Consider the following 16,550-nt stretch of genomic DNA (forward strand, 5'->3'; position numbering starts at 1 on the left):
GAGAACTCTTTGTTGGAAAGGCCACTGCTGCCTTTCAATCAGAAGCTTTCCCCTCCAGTGAGTACTCTAAGGAGTTGTTAACATCCACTCTCTCTGGCACACACCCACATCACTAGCTAATTAGTCACTGAAAGGGTGGCTCAAAATAGTAATATGCAGATATTGCAAAGAGAGCCTCAGGGTGCTGATTGAAAGAGATGTAGATCACATCTCTGTGGGTACTAACAAACTATGTAAACCATCATGCTGGGGAAATACATTGTTTACTCTGCCAATGTTAATTCAGCAACTGAGTAAGAGCTTGTCTACTTATGGAGCTATTCAAGAATAAATCCACATGTACAGACCCTAAAGGCTTGTCTACTTGGGGACGCTCAGGAAAGTTAATCCGAGTTAATTAAAGGAGAGAACTGAAAGTGGATTAGTTAAACTTCACAGCCCCGTGTGGACACTCTCAGAAATAAAGTGGCCTAAATTTGGTGTAGTGTAAGAACATAAGAATGTAACAATGGCCATACTTGGTCAGACCAATGGTCCATCTACCTCAGTATCCTGTCTCCTGACAGTGGCCAGTGCCAGATACATTCTTCACTGTATGAATTTATATTTCTTTAACCAAGCAAAGCACCTACAGAGATCAGTCCCCCTTTTAAGGGTGACCTGACCACGATACTTCAGCTCCCCTACATTTCAGTAATGGCAGAAATGTCCCCTGAGATTAATATATGGGCTGTCTAGCACCCATGGCTCTTTCTATACACTCCATCCCAGGTAGAATGGACTCCCTTCCATTGCTTTCTGGTCTTTAGCATGACTCCTTGCTTGGGGATGCTCACTTCACTTAGTGCTTGTTCACAGCAGATGACCTTTTCCCCCTGCTTTAACTGTACCAATATAAGGTACTTTTATACCAGTATAACTGCATTGCACTAGAGCTTGTACCCTGCTAACTATATCTGTGAAAAACCACATCCCTAACTGACACAGTTATACCAGTATGATTGTCTAGTGTAGACTAGCCCACAGTGACTCTGCTATAACAAATACTGTAGTTTTTAGAGGCCTTTCAAGTCATCCCATGCCAGGAATCTTTCTGAAGCAGACAGCAGCAGCAGAAGGGAGATATGTGACCTCTCTTGATCAGCAGAGGGATCTCCGATGAAGTGAGCTGTAGCTCACAAAAGCTTATGCTCAGATAAATTTGTTAGTCTCTAAGGTGCCACAAGTCCTCCTTTTCTTTTTTTAGAGGGATCTCTGTTGTAGACTGTGGAGGCTCTGTTTGTTGTCAGCCTGTTTTCATCCTCTCGGGAAGCCACCTCAGGCTATGGCTGGAGCCAAATACTAATCAGTTTAAAATTGCTTTCTCTCCAAATGGCATTCTTTGAATACCACTTCCCTGGCAGCAGTGGGCAAATCCAGCTAACTTCAGGGAAATGAGTTCAGGAGTGGGGCACAAGCTAACTCTGTTGATCCTCTTGGCAGAATTTTTGCAGTCAATGTGGAGCAGGGGTAGGCAAACTATGGCCTGTCGGCCGGATCTGGCCCTTCAGGGCTTTGCATCTGGCCCGCAGGATTGCCCCCCGTGGTGCCACAGGCCCCGTGCCACTCTCACAAGTGGCCGGCACCACATTCCTGGGGCTTCGGGGCGGGGGGAGGGGCAGAGGGCTCTGTGCATTGCACTTGCCTCCAGGCACTGCCCCCTGCAGCTCCCATTGGCCGGGAACAGGGAACTGCGGCCAATGGGAGCTTTGGGGGAGGTACCTGAAGGCGTGGCAAGGGCAGTGCATGGAGCCCTGTGGCCCCCTCCTCCGGTCCGCGGTTCCAGCTGGCCGGGCGTGGCGTGGGGCCAGGGCAGGTTCCCTGGCCCCAGTGCACCCTGCTGCCACCCCAAAGCCGCTTTAGGTAAGCGGTGCTGGGCCAGAACCCAAACTCCTCCTGCACCCAGTCCCCCAACTCCCTGCCTGCACCCCACACCTCTCCTGCACCCCAACCCCCTGCCCTGAGCCCTCTGCTACACCCTGCACCCTCCTCTGCCCCAATCCCTTGCCCTGAGCCCGTTCCTGCACACCGTACTCCCTCCCACACCCTGCCCCGTCCTGCATACAATTTCCCCACCCAGATGTGGCCCTCGGCCCAAAAAGTTTTCCCACCCCTGATGTGGAGGGTTCGTTAGAACAGGCTATTGGTGTCAATGTTATTCTATGCCCCTAATACATTTTCTGGAATGGTTAATATCAGTGTTGTGATTGTCCAGCACGACTGGTCAGTGAAGCGTGAAAAAGGCATGAAAAGCACAGGAAGTTTGTAAACTCAAAACTTTATTTATTTATTTATTTTTAAAAATTGAACCATCGGTGTTTTTTAAAAATTCACCTGAGACATCAAGAGCACACATCAGACGGAATCACTCAACAACTGTCTACATTCACCTTGCATTAAAGAAAAACCTGTGCTATGTTTGTTGTCGTAATTACTCATACATGTCTTGGGCAGTGTTACGGTAAAAAGGATCTTTATCATGTCCCCACTGCATTTCCTCTTCTGTGCTGGTAAATGTGTGCTCAATTCGCATGCATTTTGTTCAGTGAGTTGATATATAGTTTTAATGTATTATCTCTAGGGCTCTGTGTCTGTCACGGAGGTCGCAGAAGACACAGATTCTGTGACTTTCCGCAACCTCCGTGACTTCTGCAGCGGCCGGTGTGGCTGGCCCCGGGGACCCCCGAGCAGCGGCCGGTGTGGCTGGCCCCGGGGACCCCCTGAGCAAAGGTCCTGGGGCGGCCCACAGCAGATGGTGCTGCTGGCCCCACCCCCCTCCCCCAGCAGTGGTCCTGGGGTAGTTTGGAGCAGCTGCTGCTCAGCAGCCCCTGGCAGCGGGTGCCACTTCTCTCCCCTTGCACCCCCCCGCCCCGCCAGATTTAGTCAGAGGTATCTATAAGTCATGGACTGATCACTTGGCAAAGATTCAAATGCTGTATTTCCAGGGAGTGTGGATATTTCAAACCTTATGCCACAAGCCATCCCCTCTGGGGTTAATACATATTAATCATAATTCTAGTAGGCTGAGTGTGTGTAATATACACAGTTCTGTTCTGAACCTAATCTAGAAGTCCTGTATCCTTGTAGGGAGAAGATGAAGCAGTCACACTCAAATCCTGCATACGCCGGAAAACTGACTCGATAGAGAAGAGGTTTTGCTTCGATGTGGAAGCAGTGGATCGGTGAGTGGGGAAGTCTTCTTTTCTCGCACCAGTGGACGGTGCACAGCCTTAGAGCACATAGACTTTGATTTACTTACTGAAGCCCAGCCAAGGACTCAAGAATATATGTCTGTGCACACGTGGCTGTACCAGCAGCAATATGTGCATTACACACAGACCTACTTGGCCTTGTTGGAAAATCCTTGTTACTCTGGGGGCATTCTGCACCAAAATATTAAAAATTCTCTGCACAATATTGTAAAATTCTGCAAATTTTATTTGTCAAAATAACACTACATAGTCATGCCAGTTTCAATTATTTTGGTAATTTATTTCAAAATACCTGTCAGCAAGTATGTCTGTAACCAGACAGACACACACACACACACACACAAATTCCCGCAGGAGTAGAGAGTTAAAGAACCCCCTATGACAACCCAGTTCCTGTTTCTCTGCCCCCCGCCCCCGAGCCCAGCTAGGGGGCGAGATACCCTCAACGGAAACCCAAAACCCACTTTGCCTCCAGCATTTATAATGATGATAAATATATTAAAACGTGTTTTTAATGTATAAGGGGGGTCGCACTCACAGGCTTGCTATGTGAAAGGGGTCATCAGCACTAAAGTTTGAGAACCACTGCTCTAGCTTCCTCCCCCGCGGTGTCTTCTATGTGCAGGCTGGGTTCTGCCGAGTCCAGTGGCGGCTAGCAGCACTGCTGCCCATTTCTGTGGGGGAAAGGAAATTGTGTGCACAACGTTAATTTCTGCAAACTTCTGCCTTGTGCAGTGGCGCAGAATTCCCTCAGGAGCATCTTGTGCAATCTTAGCAGTTAGTTTCTCTTATCCCTTAGTCACACACTCCATAAATGGAAGCTGTTAGTTGCCTCAACTCCCTCCTCCCTACTGTTTTTGCAGTAGGGGCTCATTGCAAGATGAAGCACTAATTCAATATAAGGTGCAGTGTTTACTCAAATCTCACTCCTTTTAATGGGTGTCCACTTTTGCAGAGTCGGATGTTAAGTAGCCTTCACAATGGAAAAGAAATTCAGCCTGTGTGTCAGAAAAATCCATTTACATGGCGGAGACACTGCGCATCCTTTCCGTGTCTTGTGTTTGTATATAACATGACTTCAGCTTTTGTGCTGGAGAATGGCTGTTGCAGATTCACTGTGGATGGCTGACTGTAGAAATCCCATGCTCACATCCAGTGCATGACACTTTAAAGTTTCGTCTTCTGATTTCTGAAGAAGATGGTTTCTGTAGCCTGATATGATTTATCATAGAACATCAGGGTTGGAAGGGACCTCAGGTCATCTAGTCCAACCCCCTGCTCACAGCAGGACCAGTCCCCAACTAAATCATCCCAGCCAGGGCTTTGTCAAGCCTGACTTTAAAAACTTCTAAGGAAGGAGATTCTGTCACCTCCCTAGATAACGCATTCCAGTGCTTCACCACCCTCCTAGAGAAAAAGTTTTTCCTAATATGCAACCTAAACCTCCTCCACTCCAACTTGAGACCATTACTCCTCGTTCTGTCATCTGCTACCACTGAGAACAGCCGAGATCCATCCTCTTTGGAACCCCCTTTCAGGTAGTTGAAAGCAGCTATCAAATCCCCCCTCATTCTTCTCTTCTGCAGACTAAACAATCCCAGTTCCCTCAGCCTCTCCTCATAAGTCATGTGTTCCAGACCCCTAATCATTTTTGTTGCCCTCCTCTGGACTCTTCCAATTTTTCCACATTTTTCTTGTAGCGTGGGGCCCAAAACTGGACACAGTACTCCAGATGAGGCCTCACCAATCTTGAATAGATGGGAATGATCACGTCCCTCGATCTGCTGGCAGTGCCCCTACTTATACATCCCAAAATGCATTGGCCTTCTTGGCATCAAGGGCACACTGTTGACTCATATCCAGCTTCTCGTCCACTGTAACCCCTAGGTCCTTTTCTGCAGAACTGCTGCCTAGCCATTCGGTCCCTAGTCTGTAGTGGTGCATGGGATTCTAAGTGCAGGACTCTGCACTTGTCCTTGTTGAACCTCATCAGATGTCTTTTGGCCCAATCCTCTAATTTGTCTAGGGCCCTCTGTATCCTATCCCTACCCTCCAGTGTATCTACCTCTCCTCCCAGTTTAGTGTCATCTGCAAACTTGCTGAGGGTGCAATCCACAACATCCTCCAGATCATTAATGAAGATATTGAACAAAACTGGCCGGAGGACCGACTCTTGGGGCACTCCACTTGATACCGGCTGCCAAGTAGACAAGGAGCCATTGATCACTATCCGTTGAGCCCGACAATCTAGCCAGGTTTCTATCCACCTTATAGTCCATTCATCCAGCCCATACTTCTTTAACTTGCTGGCAAGAATAGTGTGGGAGACGGTGTCAAAAGTTTTGCTGAAGTCAAGGAAGAACACGTCCACTGCTTTCCCTTCATCCACAGAGCCAGTTATCTCGTCATAGAAGGCAATTACGTTAGTCAGGTATGACTTGCCCTTGGTGAATCCATGCTGACTGTTCCTGATCACTTTCCTCTCCTCTAAGTGCTTCAGAATTGATTCCTTAAGGACCTGCTCCATGATTTTTCCAGGGACTGAGGTGTGGCTGACTGGCCTGTAGTTCCCCGGATCCTCCTTCCCTTTTTTAAAGATGGGCACTACATTAGCCTTTTTCCAGTTGTCCGGGACTTCCCCAGATCGCCATGGGTTTTCAAAGATAATGGCCAATGGCTCTGCAATCACACCCGCCAACTCCTTTAGCACTCTCGAATGCAGTGCAGCCGGTCCCCTGGACTTGTGCTCATCCACCTTTTCTAAATAGTACCGAACCACTTCTTTCTCCACAGAGGGCTGGTCACCTCCTCCCCATGCTGTGCTGCCCAGTGCAGCAGTCTGGGAGCTGACCTTGTTCGTGAAGACAGAGGCAAAAAAAGCATTGAGTACATTAGCTTTTTCCACATCCTCTGTCACTAGGTTGCCTCCCTCATTCAGCAAGGGGCCCACACTTTCCTTGACTTTCTTCTTGTTGCTAACTTATCTGAAGAAACCCTTCTTGTTACTCTTAACATCTCTTGCTAGCTGCAACTCCAGGTGTGATTTGACCCTCCTGATTTCACTCCTGCATGCCCGAGCAGTATTTTTATACTCCTCCCTGGTCATTTGTCCAATCTTCCACTTCTTGTAAGCTTCTTTTTTGTGTTTAAGATCAACAAGGATTTCACTGTTCAGCCAAGCTGGTCTCCTGCCATATTTACTGTTGTTTCTACACACCCAGATGGTTTGTCCCTGTAACCTCAATAAGGATTCTTTAAAATACAGCCAGCTCTCCTGGACTCCTTTCCCCTTCATGTTATTCTCCCAGAGGATCCTGCCCATCAGTTCCCTGAGGTTGTCAAAGTCTTGCTTTTCTGAAGTCCAGGGTCTGTATTCTGCTGCTCCCATTTCTTCCTTGTGTCAGGATCCTGAACTCGACCATCTCATGGTCACTGCTTCCCAGGTTCCCCTCCCCTTTTGCTTCCCCAACTAATTCTTCCCGGTTTGTGAGCAGCAGGTCAAGAAGAGCTCTGCCTCTAGTTGGTTCCTCTAGCACTTGCACTAGGAAATTGTCCCCTACACTTTCCAAAAACTTCCTGGATTGTCTGTGCACCGCTATATTGCTCTCCCAGCAGATAGCAGGGTGATTGAAGTCTCCCATAAGAACCAAGGCCTGCGATCTAGATCTGCGAACTTCCGTGAGTTACCGGAAGAAAGCCTCATCGGCCTCATCCCCCCTGGTCCATCAGTTGGAGGCTGACCCCTCCTCTTTTTTTAGGTAAATGAAGCATGGAAATTCCTGTCTCTTTAGCATTCTCTAGTAGGGAACCACAAAACCCAATGAGAAGCGATTGGCCTGTGTGACTGGTTTTTTCTAGGCTGAGTCAATAAAGGACTGTTTTCAGTCACATCATGTTACTATGTTTGCGGTTGCTGGAGAGGGGAGTCAGAAGATCAAAAGAGAGATTTTATTGTAGCTTCAGAATCTGCCTTCCTATGGACTAATTCGCTCTGGTCATAACTTGCTTGTGCACTGAGCAACAAAACTAAGCGTATAATTCTGAAATTAGTTTAGGGTTTGGAGAAAATTGAGTTGGCGTGATGGCATGGCTGCGGGAGCCCTCTGTAGATGGAAAGGCCCCAGGCCAACAGAGTGCAGGGGAATGTGTACTAGCTGCCTTGCTCAGCATCTTCCTCTGCCAGCTGATGGCTCAAGTAGCACTGGAGTAGCATCATTGCATTCTAGCATCTGTGCCATGAACATTTCTTTTACATACCACCACAACAGACTGCAGCTGTAATGAGCAACCGTTCAAAACAATGCAGTGAACACAGTGTGGTGTAAGGCGGTGTGATGTTTGACCCTCAATACATTTAAATTCTTAATGTGCTCTCGCTTATCATGAGGACGCCATCATTTCTGATGTTCACAGAAGTGGGCTTCTCCTGTACTCAGCCAAACAGCTGGCCTCCTTATGTGAGATCTCTCTTGCCCAGTCCGAGTGAGGGTCTCTGGTTTTCCTACCCACATGCATTCAGATTGCATCCAGCTGTGTTTATGTATTGGTTCAGTTAGTAGCCCAGAATTCTGTTTATGGGCTTGGGCAAATCACTTCACTTATATGTATCTCACTTTACCTAATTGTGCACTGGGGATAATAGAAAGTCTGTCTACTTCTCAGACTTTCTCTGAGGCTTGTTTAGGCAGTGTTTACAAAGTGCTACTTGGGCAAAGTATTTTTAATTACTAATTTATTTTGTTATGACTCAATGGCTTATGTGTATCTTGCATGAGGGAAGAAAGGGGGAATGGCATGGCAGTGGATTGGGCACTGCCTTGGGACTTGGGAGAGCTAGCTGGGTTCAAATTCTGATTCAGCCAGCCCCAGGCTTTCCTGCGTGACCATGATCAAGTCACTTAATCTCTTTGTGCTGCTTTTGCCACCAGTAGAATGCGGAAATGCTTCTTTACTTCCTTGGGCTGCAGTGAGGATAAAATCCATTTATGATTGATAGTTGCCCAGATATTAGTGATAACAGCCATAGAAGTGTTTAGAGAGAGGAAAATTCACGGTCTCCTTAAGTATTTATATCTCACCATTGCAGTGAAATCTCGGTGCTTCTAAAAATTCTATTGGTATTAAAATATTAAGAGAAAGGTAATGGTATGGCCACAGTTATAGTGATAGGCTAAAATCACTAACTGGGAGAGCAGAACTAAGCTGCATCTCAAGTCTAACATTCTGGAACACAATCTCTAGGTGGCAGTCTTGTATTTTTTTCCCATGTTCTATTTTATGGTCAGTGTGAAAATAGCAGTGCTGCAAGCATTGCATTTTGGGAAACTGGTATAATTTGCAATATATTGTAGAAACACCCGTGTGGCAATAGTGCATGGTATTTTGGAAAATAACCCCTATGAAAATTACTGTCAATTTTCTCTCCCTTCCCTTTCCAGCAGTAAAGGTGGATCAGCACTTTTAAAAATGAATGTCTGAGCATGATTTGTGGTCGAAAGCTCCCAAATGAGTACTGTTTGCTTTTTCTGTTTTTTTGGCAAGGAATAAGATTCCAGAGTTCCCAAAGAAGACACAGTGAATATTTGGGGGAGCAAAACAAAAGTCTCAAATGTCTCCATAGTGCAAATAATTTTTATTTTTGTCTGTGGGAAGCAAACAAAGCATATTTTAACATTCTGAACAAAATGTATCTTGTAGGCTCATAATGAAGTGAGCCCCCCAAATGGCGTAATCCTGTTTTGCTGATCTGCTACACTGTGCAGTGGTGTAGTATACCTTGGTGTTTGCTAATGCGTATTGTAGTCTTTGCATTAAATCAGTTTTATAAGCCAGGCTGTAAGCAGGGCTAGCATATATGTCTTTAAAAATGAGTCCTTAGGAGAAGGAGCATTGCCTTTGGCTGATGCTGGCTTGATAATTGTCCAGGTGTTTGGTGTAATGTGGGTCAGAGCTTTGAGCCAGGTGTTGAGCACTTTTAACTCCAATTGGCATGAATTGGAAGTATTCAGGGTTTGGCCCCTTAATTAGCTGAATGTTACATTCATCAAGACAGTTAATGTTGTTGAAGTATAGCACCATTCTGCTAGAAAGCCCATTTATTGGTGGCTTGGGAACAGCTGGTACCTCAGCACTCCTGAAGCATGCAGGCATCCATTATAGCCACATGCTTTCTCATGGGCTGTTTCTTTATGTGCTGACTAATTGCTGAAACAGCATTAAGTAAGCTGTATTTCTACTGACTGAGTGGCTGTGAGTGTAGTGAGCCTGTTTTGGGCATCTGAATTATTCATGCGGGAGCAGCTCCCTATATAGTTACCCCTCCCCCCATAGTTGAGGCATGATGGGGGCAGGAAGCAGGGGAGGATACTGAGCTTCCTGCAGCTGGGGGAGATTTCTGGGGTTGGGTCTGACAAGGCCCCAGCCACTCTTTGTAAGAGAAGAGGAAGTCACATCCTCTCCTGCTTCCAGCCCAGCTGGGACTAGAAGCTGATCCCAGCTCTGAGTAGGAGCCACTGGTCGGGTGTCCCCAGCCCCATGATTTACCCCTCCACCGGCTGCTCCCGGTGCCTGAAACTATGTACCTGCGTTGCTAGGGAGTGGTGCATGACTGCTCTTGCAGTTTCTCTTTGCTTCCCTGTCAGAAAGTCATTTTTCTGCGGGGAAGCAAAGGAATCTGTGAGGGACATGAATTCTGCGCACATGCAGCAGTGCAGAATTCCACTCGGAATAAAAGAACATATTGACTGCATTTAACAACTACCCTTAAGATTCCTGTTATGTGTTGTGATCATGGGGGAATGTTTCTAGCAGGGCAGTACATGAGGCTTCTGCTTATGTTGTCAGTGGAGTGACCCTTCAAGCTCTCAGGCACTAAATCCCTCCTCATTTGCAGCTTTTTCTCCCCCTTCCCCTCGCATACTTCATTTTGGGGACTTGCCCTGTGTCTGGGCTCTGCTGGTTAGAGAGGTGCTGTTTGACCTGAGGATGGCTCCTGAGACTGACATAGCAGTGTGAGGTACGTCATTCTGCAAACGCAAGGTCACTTTGTCACTGCTTAAATCAGAACTGCAGACTCCTTCACCACACATTCAGCTTCTTAGCTCAGCCTTGCAGATTGTATGAAGCTGTTTTATGTCTCTTATAAAGCAACTTAAATTGTCTTGGCGTGATAAGATGCTACATGAGTCAAAGTTATTATCTTTTTCTCTTGCTTTCATTCTTTCTTCTTCTGGAAGAAGAAAAGCACTTTCCCCCCACCCCCGACCTTTTGAATTAAACTTTTGACTTTTTTGGTATTAATGTTGATTTTGTGCCTCATGTTTTCCCTGGATATTTAATCTTTTAAACCTTGCTCATTTTAAACAAAATTTGTGATAAGAATTTATATTGACTTCAAGTTTTGTGTCTGTATGCCTAATGTAGCAAAATGAATATAGATATTAAACGTATACTCCTGTACTGGAATTCCTTATTGTGAAAGGGAATGCTCACCAGCGATGCAGCCTAGTCAGGCAGGGTTGTACCAGATTGTCTTCCAAGCCTCCCCATTTCTTACTGTTTCTCTGCCTTGCTGTGGTCTGTCCTTCCTGTGACTCTGCCTTCTGGCCTGCTCATTATTCAAGTCTGTCCCTTCCAAGTTATGTATAAAGAGTGAAGGAGGCCAACAGGGCCCCCATGTTTGGTTGAGAACCTGTGGCCTAGACCCTTTTATCTTCAGGGTCTTTCCACCCCCCAGCTAGGTTCCCCATGTCAGGGCTAAGCCTCTGTAGTTGTCCCTCTTTAGGGGCTGATAGGGGAGCCTAAGCCCACCCTCTCCACTGGACTCCAGTCCAGAGCGCAGTGATAGGTAGGCAGCTAAATCCTGCACCCTGGGGTGTTATGCAGCTGCCTCCATGGATCACTTCCCACCAGGTAAAGATAAGAACTGAAACACAAAGATGGTCTCTGTTCTTCAGAGAGTCACAGGTCCCTTCTTTGTGGGCTTGGTCAGGTCTCAGTCATCGGCAGAGCCCGTGGTGCTCCTTCTCTGGAGCTCAGTGTGTGGGTCCGCTCATCTCCATTTCCTGCCGACCATTGAGCTACTCTGCTCCCCTTTTCATGTTCCCTGTGCAGGTTTTTCAGGCGGGCTGGGGTGGGGCCACCTGGTTGCAGAGCAGCTCGTTAGCCCCTTCCTCTCCAGTGTGGGGTTTGTATTCCCCATCACACTTATGCATTAAAGTTTCTTTAATCAATTATTAATAAATTTGTATTAATATATTTGTATTAATTTATATTTAGTGAGATCGGCAGAGAGGGAATCTGGGTGAGGCTCCCCTCAGTGTCTCAGGCTGAGCATCTAAACTTAACAGCCACTCTTAGAAACTGTTGGCCGTAATGTTCATTTTACATGGGGCTTCACTGACTGAGCCGGCTGGCGCTGAGTCCATAGCTGTGTGTACTTAGAATGTTGTTTCAATTGTGAGCTCTTCTAGGGAGGGACTGTCTTCAGACTTGTCTGTAAAATGCCCAGTGTGCTGCTGGCACTGTACAAATAACAATAAGTGAGGTAATGTGCTGGGATCTTTTAAAATGTACCACAACCAGGAAGGCAGTTCCGTATACTAAAGCACCACAATATATGTTTCAGCAAATGAATTATGTGGGGGAAAATGCAAATGCATTTAAAATATAAATGGCATTTTAATTGTTTCACAGCCTCTCACCCCTCCCATATTGTTAAAATGTCTGACTTTGAAGTAAACACCAATGGTTTGTTATCCGCTTAAAGGCAGAGCAAACATCTTTTATCACTTCTTATCCCATGCATGAGAGAATGTGGGGCATGAAAAACCTGTGTTGTCCTTACGAGACCTTATTAGGGGTTCCTGAATAATCTCTGTGATCTCTGTCCATCAAGGGAGAGGTTGGTACCAACCTTCCACAGTTCAAAAAGATATTTCTAGGAAAGGGTTCATCGTCTGCACTCAGCAAATACTGTTAATAATTATCCACCCACTAGGTACTGATTCCACTGTTAAATCCTCTTGTCTACCAGGTACAGAGCTTTGTTCCGTGTTTTGACAGTACTGGGATAGGGTTTAAAGACGTGTTTCTTTTCCAAATGGAGCGAAGCTTCTTCAGTGGTTTCCTCTCCTTTTGAAAATAGAGAAACTTCCAAAGCACTAAGCCTGTGAGTACTGACTGACTCACCGAGGGGATTAACAAAGATAACATACATTCTTTCTGGATTACTTGGGCCGAAACTTGTTGCAAGCCTGAGCAGCCCTTGTCCTCTACGGGGTAAACTGAGACTGGCTTTGTGTCTGTAATAGTCCTTGGTGAATTGTCTATTGGCAACATGATATTTGAGAGAGTGGATTGCAGGGTTTGGGCTTGGTCCTCTGCTGCTTGTTTATAGGTGCCCCAAAGCTGCAGAAAAAGGATCAGAAACATCAATCGGTCTAAAATGGAGTCTCTTAGTAATGTTTTACTGGCTAGCAGAGGCTCTGCTCTTGTCAGATGTCAAATAGACATCATTACAGTCATGCAGCTTTCATTCACCTGTTGAATCATCTCGGAGCAGTGCATGTTGGAAACTCAGGTTCTCACAGCCCTTGCCTGTTACTGGAGATGTAATACCAAAAGGAAGACATGTGGTGTCCTGAACACTCTTCTGACAGCAGCCAGAATAAAGCCTGTGATGTCAGTGTGCTTGTTCTTTTCTTGACTCACGAGCTGTATTTTGCTACAGAGAGCAGTGATCCTTCATATTGAGTTTTGCTGCAGTTCTGGGGCTGGAGCACTTGCCATGTATACAAAGATGAATGTCAGAAGTCCTCTGGTTAAATCGTTTTTGTGAGTGACGACACCCAAATATTCCTGCAAGGAGAGTTCCGACACACTTTTCCGAATGCATTCAGTCTCCTCCCTGAGCCTCCTACCATTGCGTGGTTGTATTTTCCCTGTTATCAGGGAAGCTGTACATTTCAGTCACGAAAAGTGAGCTGTAATAATAAAGGGACTGAAAATAACTTGTCAAGGGGAAAACCTCGCACCCTATACACTATCTCAAACATCAAATTCAGAATGAGGCATCATGTTCCCCATAACTTGGCTTCATGAAAGCAGCACAGTAGTTAGACTCTGTTTACTTGTTTTGAATCCCAATGAGGCAGCATGTGACTTGGCTTCACTGATGTTCTTTTGGAAACCTGAACGCACTATACTCGGATATTGATACAGACTTTCAAAGTTGACAGTAACTGGGGCCATCTCAGATAGTTTGCAGTCACTGATTGCAGAAGTATAAATTAGGATTTGTAGGATCACATTAAAAACCAAATCATTAAATTGTATCCTGTTTAAATAAACCTTCATGACACACTCCTACAAATCCCGTTGCCACTCCCTGGTCTTGGCAGCACACTTCATATGTTGCTTCCTCTAATGCAGAATTTCATCCAAGTTCTTGGGCATGCTAAAAGTCCTCAATCGTGTTGAGGATCCTCATGCTTTTTGTGCACAGTGTTAAACCATGTTTCAATCCTGCAAAAGGAACAGGTAGTCTTAAAAAAAAAAAAAAAAAAAAAGATTTTACAAAGGCAGTGTGGTCCAGTGGATAGAGCACTGAACTGGGTATCTACAGACCTGATTCTATTCCCAGCCTGCCCCCTGTATAGTGACCTGCTAAACTAGGCTATGCTGCCTTTGAGGAGAGGCAGAGGCAAACCAAGACAAAAGGGATCATTTTAAATTTTTAGAACTTTATAAGGAAAAAACCCAAAATTGTACCTTGAGCATAAATAATATAGAACGTTACCAGACTTACTACTTGTAATAATAAACTATAGCTTACCAACTCATTAACCTTTTATGAGCTTGTACACGCTGAGCAGTTTGTACCAAATGCATTGTTGTTAACCACAACAAAAGAGATTACTTAACAATATACGGTATCATTTCAGAGTATAATTAGCTTTCCTTCTCCTGGCTTCTTTGCTTCTCTTTGGCTTGAAGTGCTCAGTGTTTAGATTTGATGTTCTTGTGCAACTCTTTTCACTGAGTTTACCCACAAGCAGGGTTTCTTCACCTACTGGGCCCTCCCTGGTCCATCAGGCACCTTTTGAACTGTATCCTGTCAGCAGATATTTAAACAGTCATTCTCTCCGTTCATGTACTTTAGGCTTCTTGTTTACCTTTTCAGGTTCTGTTTCATCTACCACAGCTTTTTGAGCAACTCTCTTTTTCACCAATTATATTTCCTTTCAGGTTTTTTCCCCTTGATACTCTTTCTCTGGTAGATCTGTAGATTTTATTTCCCTCTGTTTCCCTTCTCTAATAGTGCCTCCTCACCTACCCAGGTCGTTGTCTTCTTTTTTTAAATTTTCTGCTTCTCCTGACCTGAAACCTTTCCTCCTTCGCACTTCCCAGTCCCCTACTTTTATTCTCCTGTTCTTTTATCACCTCACCTCCTACCCAGCCTCCGGTTCATCTGCTAGCTCAGCGTCTTGACTCTTCTCTTTCTCTAAGAGCTTTTCCAACTGCTCCTTTGGGTAGATTCTGAACCCCCTTCCTAGCTCAGGCTGCCCTATCCTGGCCCATCTCTCTCCCCAGGACAGCATTCTGTGCTGCAGTAGGTGCTAGCTAGTGCCAGGGTGAGGGTTAATACATATGCATTGGGCAGTTCAGTTCACCTGTGTGTGTTTCCCAATCCCTAAAATGAGATCAATGAGCCCCTTGTTTGTAAAGTAATTTCAGATCTGCAGGAAAAACATGTTACAGAAGAGCTAGCTATTATTTACAGTGCTTATATGTCCCAGGATGTAAATTCTCTCTAACTTTTGTGAAAGTGGCTTAGAACCGGATCCCAGTTATGGAAGGCATAAGGCTTCTGTACACTGACGTGCTGTGTTAAGCACAATATCGGAGGTGTTTTTCCTCCTTAGGGTTCTTAACGATATTTGCACCATTCAAGCTGCTTTTTCTATTGCTTTGAGTGGTGTCTTATCAATCTCAGCATAGAGCTGTTGTGATATACTTCAGCCTTGGGGTATGGTTGTGGCCAGATTAAATGGGGAAAGAGGTACTTGTTAAAGTGAATGTGAATAGGGAAAGAAGAGTAAGGAATGAAAAGAGAAAACAGGGTGTGGGGAAAGGGCGTTTTGCGCTACAGTGAATAGAAAATATGTATATTCCCAAGTGTAAAAGCAATAAGAGGTCTGAATTTTCTACTTTTCATGTTGTTCAAAGATTGTATGAACCTGAGTGATAAAAGTTTAACTTGGGTTGTACTTAAAATATTGGATTTTTTTTTTTTTTGTATTTGCAAACAGTGGCAACTGGGGTACAGAATGGAAAAGTTTCTGGATAAATGAGGAACGCCCGGCTAGGCCCTTGTTGATAGTTGTTTATATGAGTTACTGGCAGATCCCGTCTGGTTGCAGTGCCAGCAGATCTCATCAGGATTTATATTAAGCAGTATACAAAATCTTCTTTCACTTTCATCTCTGCCTCCTCCAACGTGGGGAGGAGTAACAGTTCTTAAGTGATCAGCATTTCCCTGTGTTGTTTGGGTGTAGTAGAGGGATGAATCTCCATTGAAACCTACTGGTTGACTTTACTGAATAAAATGAGATTCCCATGCTGGAGAGCAGGCAGCAATCCATGAATTCGAATAAGTAATTAACCCATCACAGCCACTGGTATATAGACACACATATAATATAAAACAATTTTTTTTAACCTAGGGTATCATTAGAGTGGGTGGGTATAAATTTGGACTATCAGTAGCAATTTGCAGCTATGGAAACTTGTGGAGGTGTTCAGACCTCCAAGTTCAGGGTGCAAGTTTCACTGAAGCTTCATTCCAGTGAAGCTATTGTTATGCAATTGTTGTCTGGTGTTCATGCCAAGGTTATTGTGAACCCTTAATGTCCTTGGATTCATTATTGAAACCTGCTTGCTCCTTGTGTTTTGGATACCTTCAATAAACCCCACAGCCCATGCTCTGCTGTCAGTTACATCAGTGCAGTAGAAGTGAAGTCAATAGAGTTGTACCAGGCTAGGGGAGAGAAGAATTTGTTGTCAAATGTCCTATTCCAGTATTATATTAGTTCTCCTGTAAAACATTGGGTGGATGCCTTGAGGCTTAATTTAATTTGTTTCAAAGTCCAGGTCTGGAGCACAGAAGGGATCTTCTTGAACCTTATGTCAAATGTATCTTTCCCTTTTGTCTGGTCCACCTGATGAGATTGATTGATTTTTTTTTTTTTTTTTATTTTTTTTTTAATTCCTCTTTTTCTTTTTTCACTTTCAGTGTTT

The 16,550-nt window shown here is 45.0% G+C and overlaps 1 protein-coding gene across 1 annotated transcript in view; it reads left to right on the plus strand.

Moving 5' to 3' along the window:
- The window catches only part of ARHGAP26 (Rho GTPase activating protein 26), a 305,883-nt gene that overhangs the window by 105,256 nt on the left and 184,077 nt on the right, over positions 1 to 16,550 (plus strand). Inside the window, exon 10 of the mRNA XM_084635724.1 lies at positions 3,127 to 3,221. Within this exon, the coding sequence (XP_084491850.1) occupies positions 3,127 to 3,221 (95 nt within the window). The remainder of the gene's footprint in view (positions 1 to 3,126; positions 3,222 to 16,550) is intronic.

The sequence above is a fragment of the Lepidochelys olivacea genome (assembly GCF_965140295.1).
Source record: "Lepidochelys olivacea isolate rLepOli2 genome assembly, chromosome: 8".
NCBI classification, from domain to species: Eukaryota; Metazoa; Chordata; order Testudines; family Cheloniidae; genus Lepidochelys; species Lepidochelys olivacea.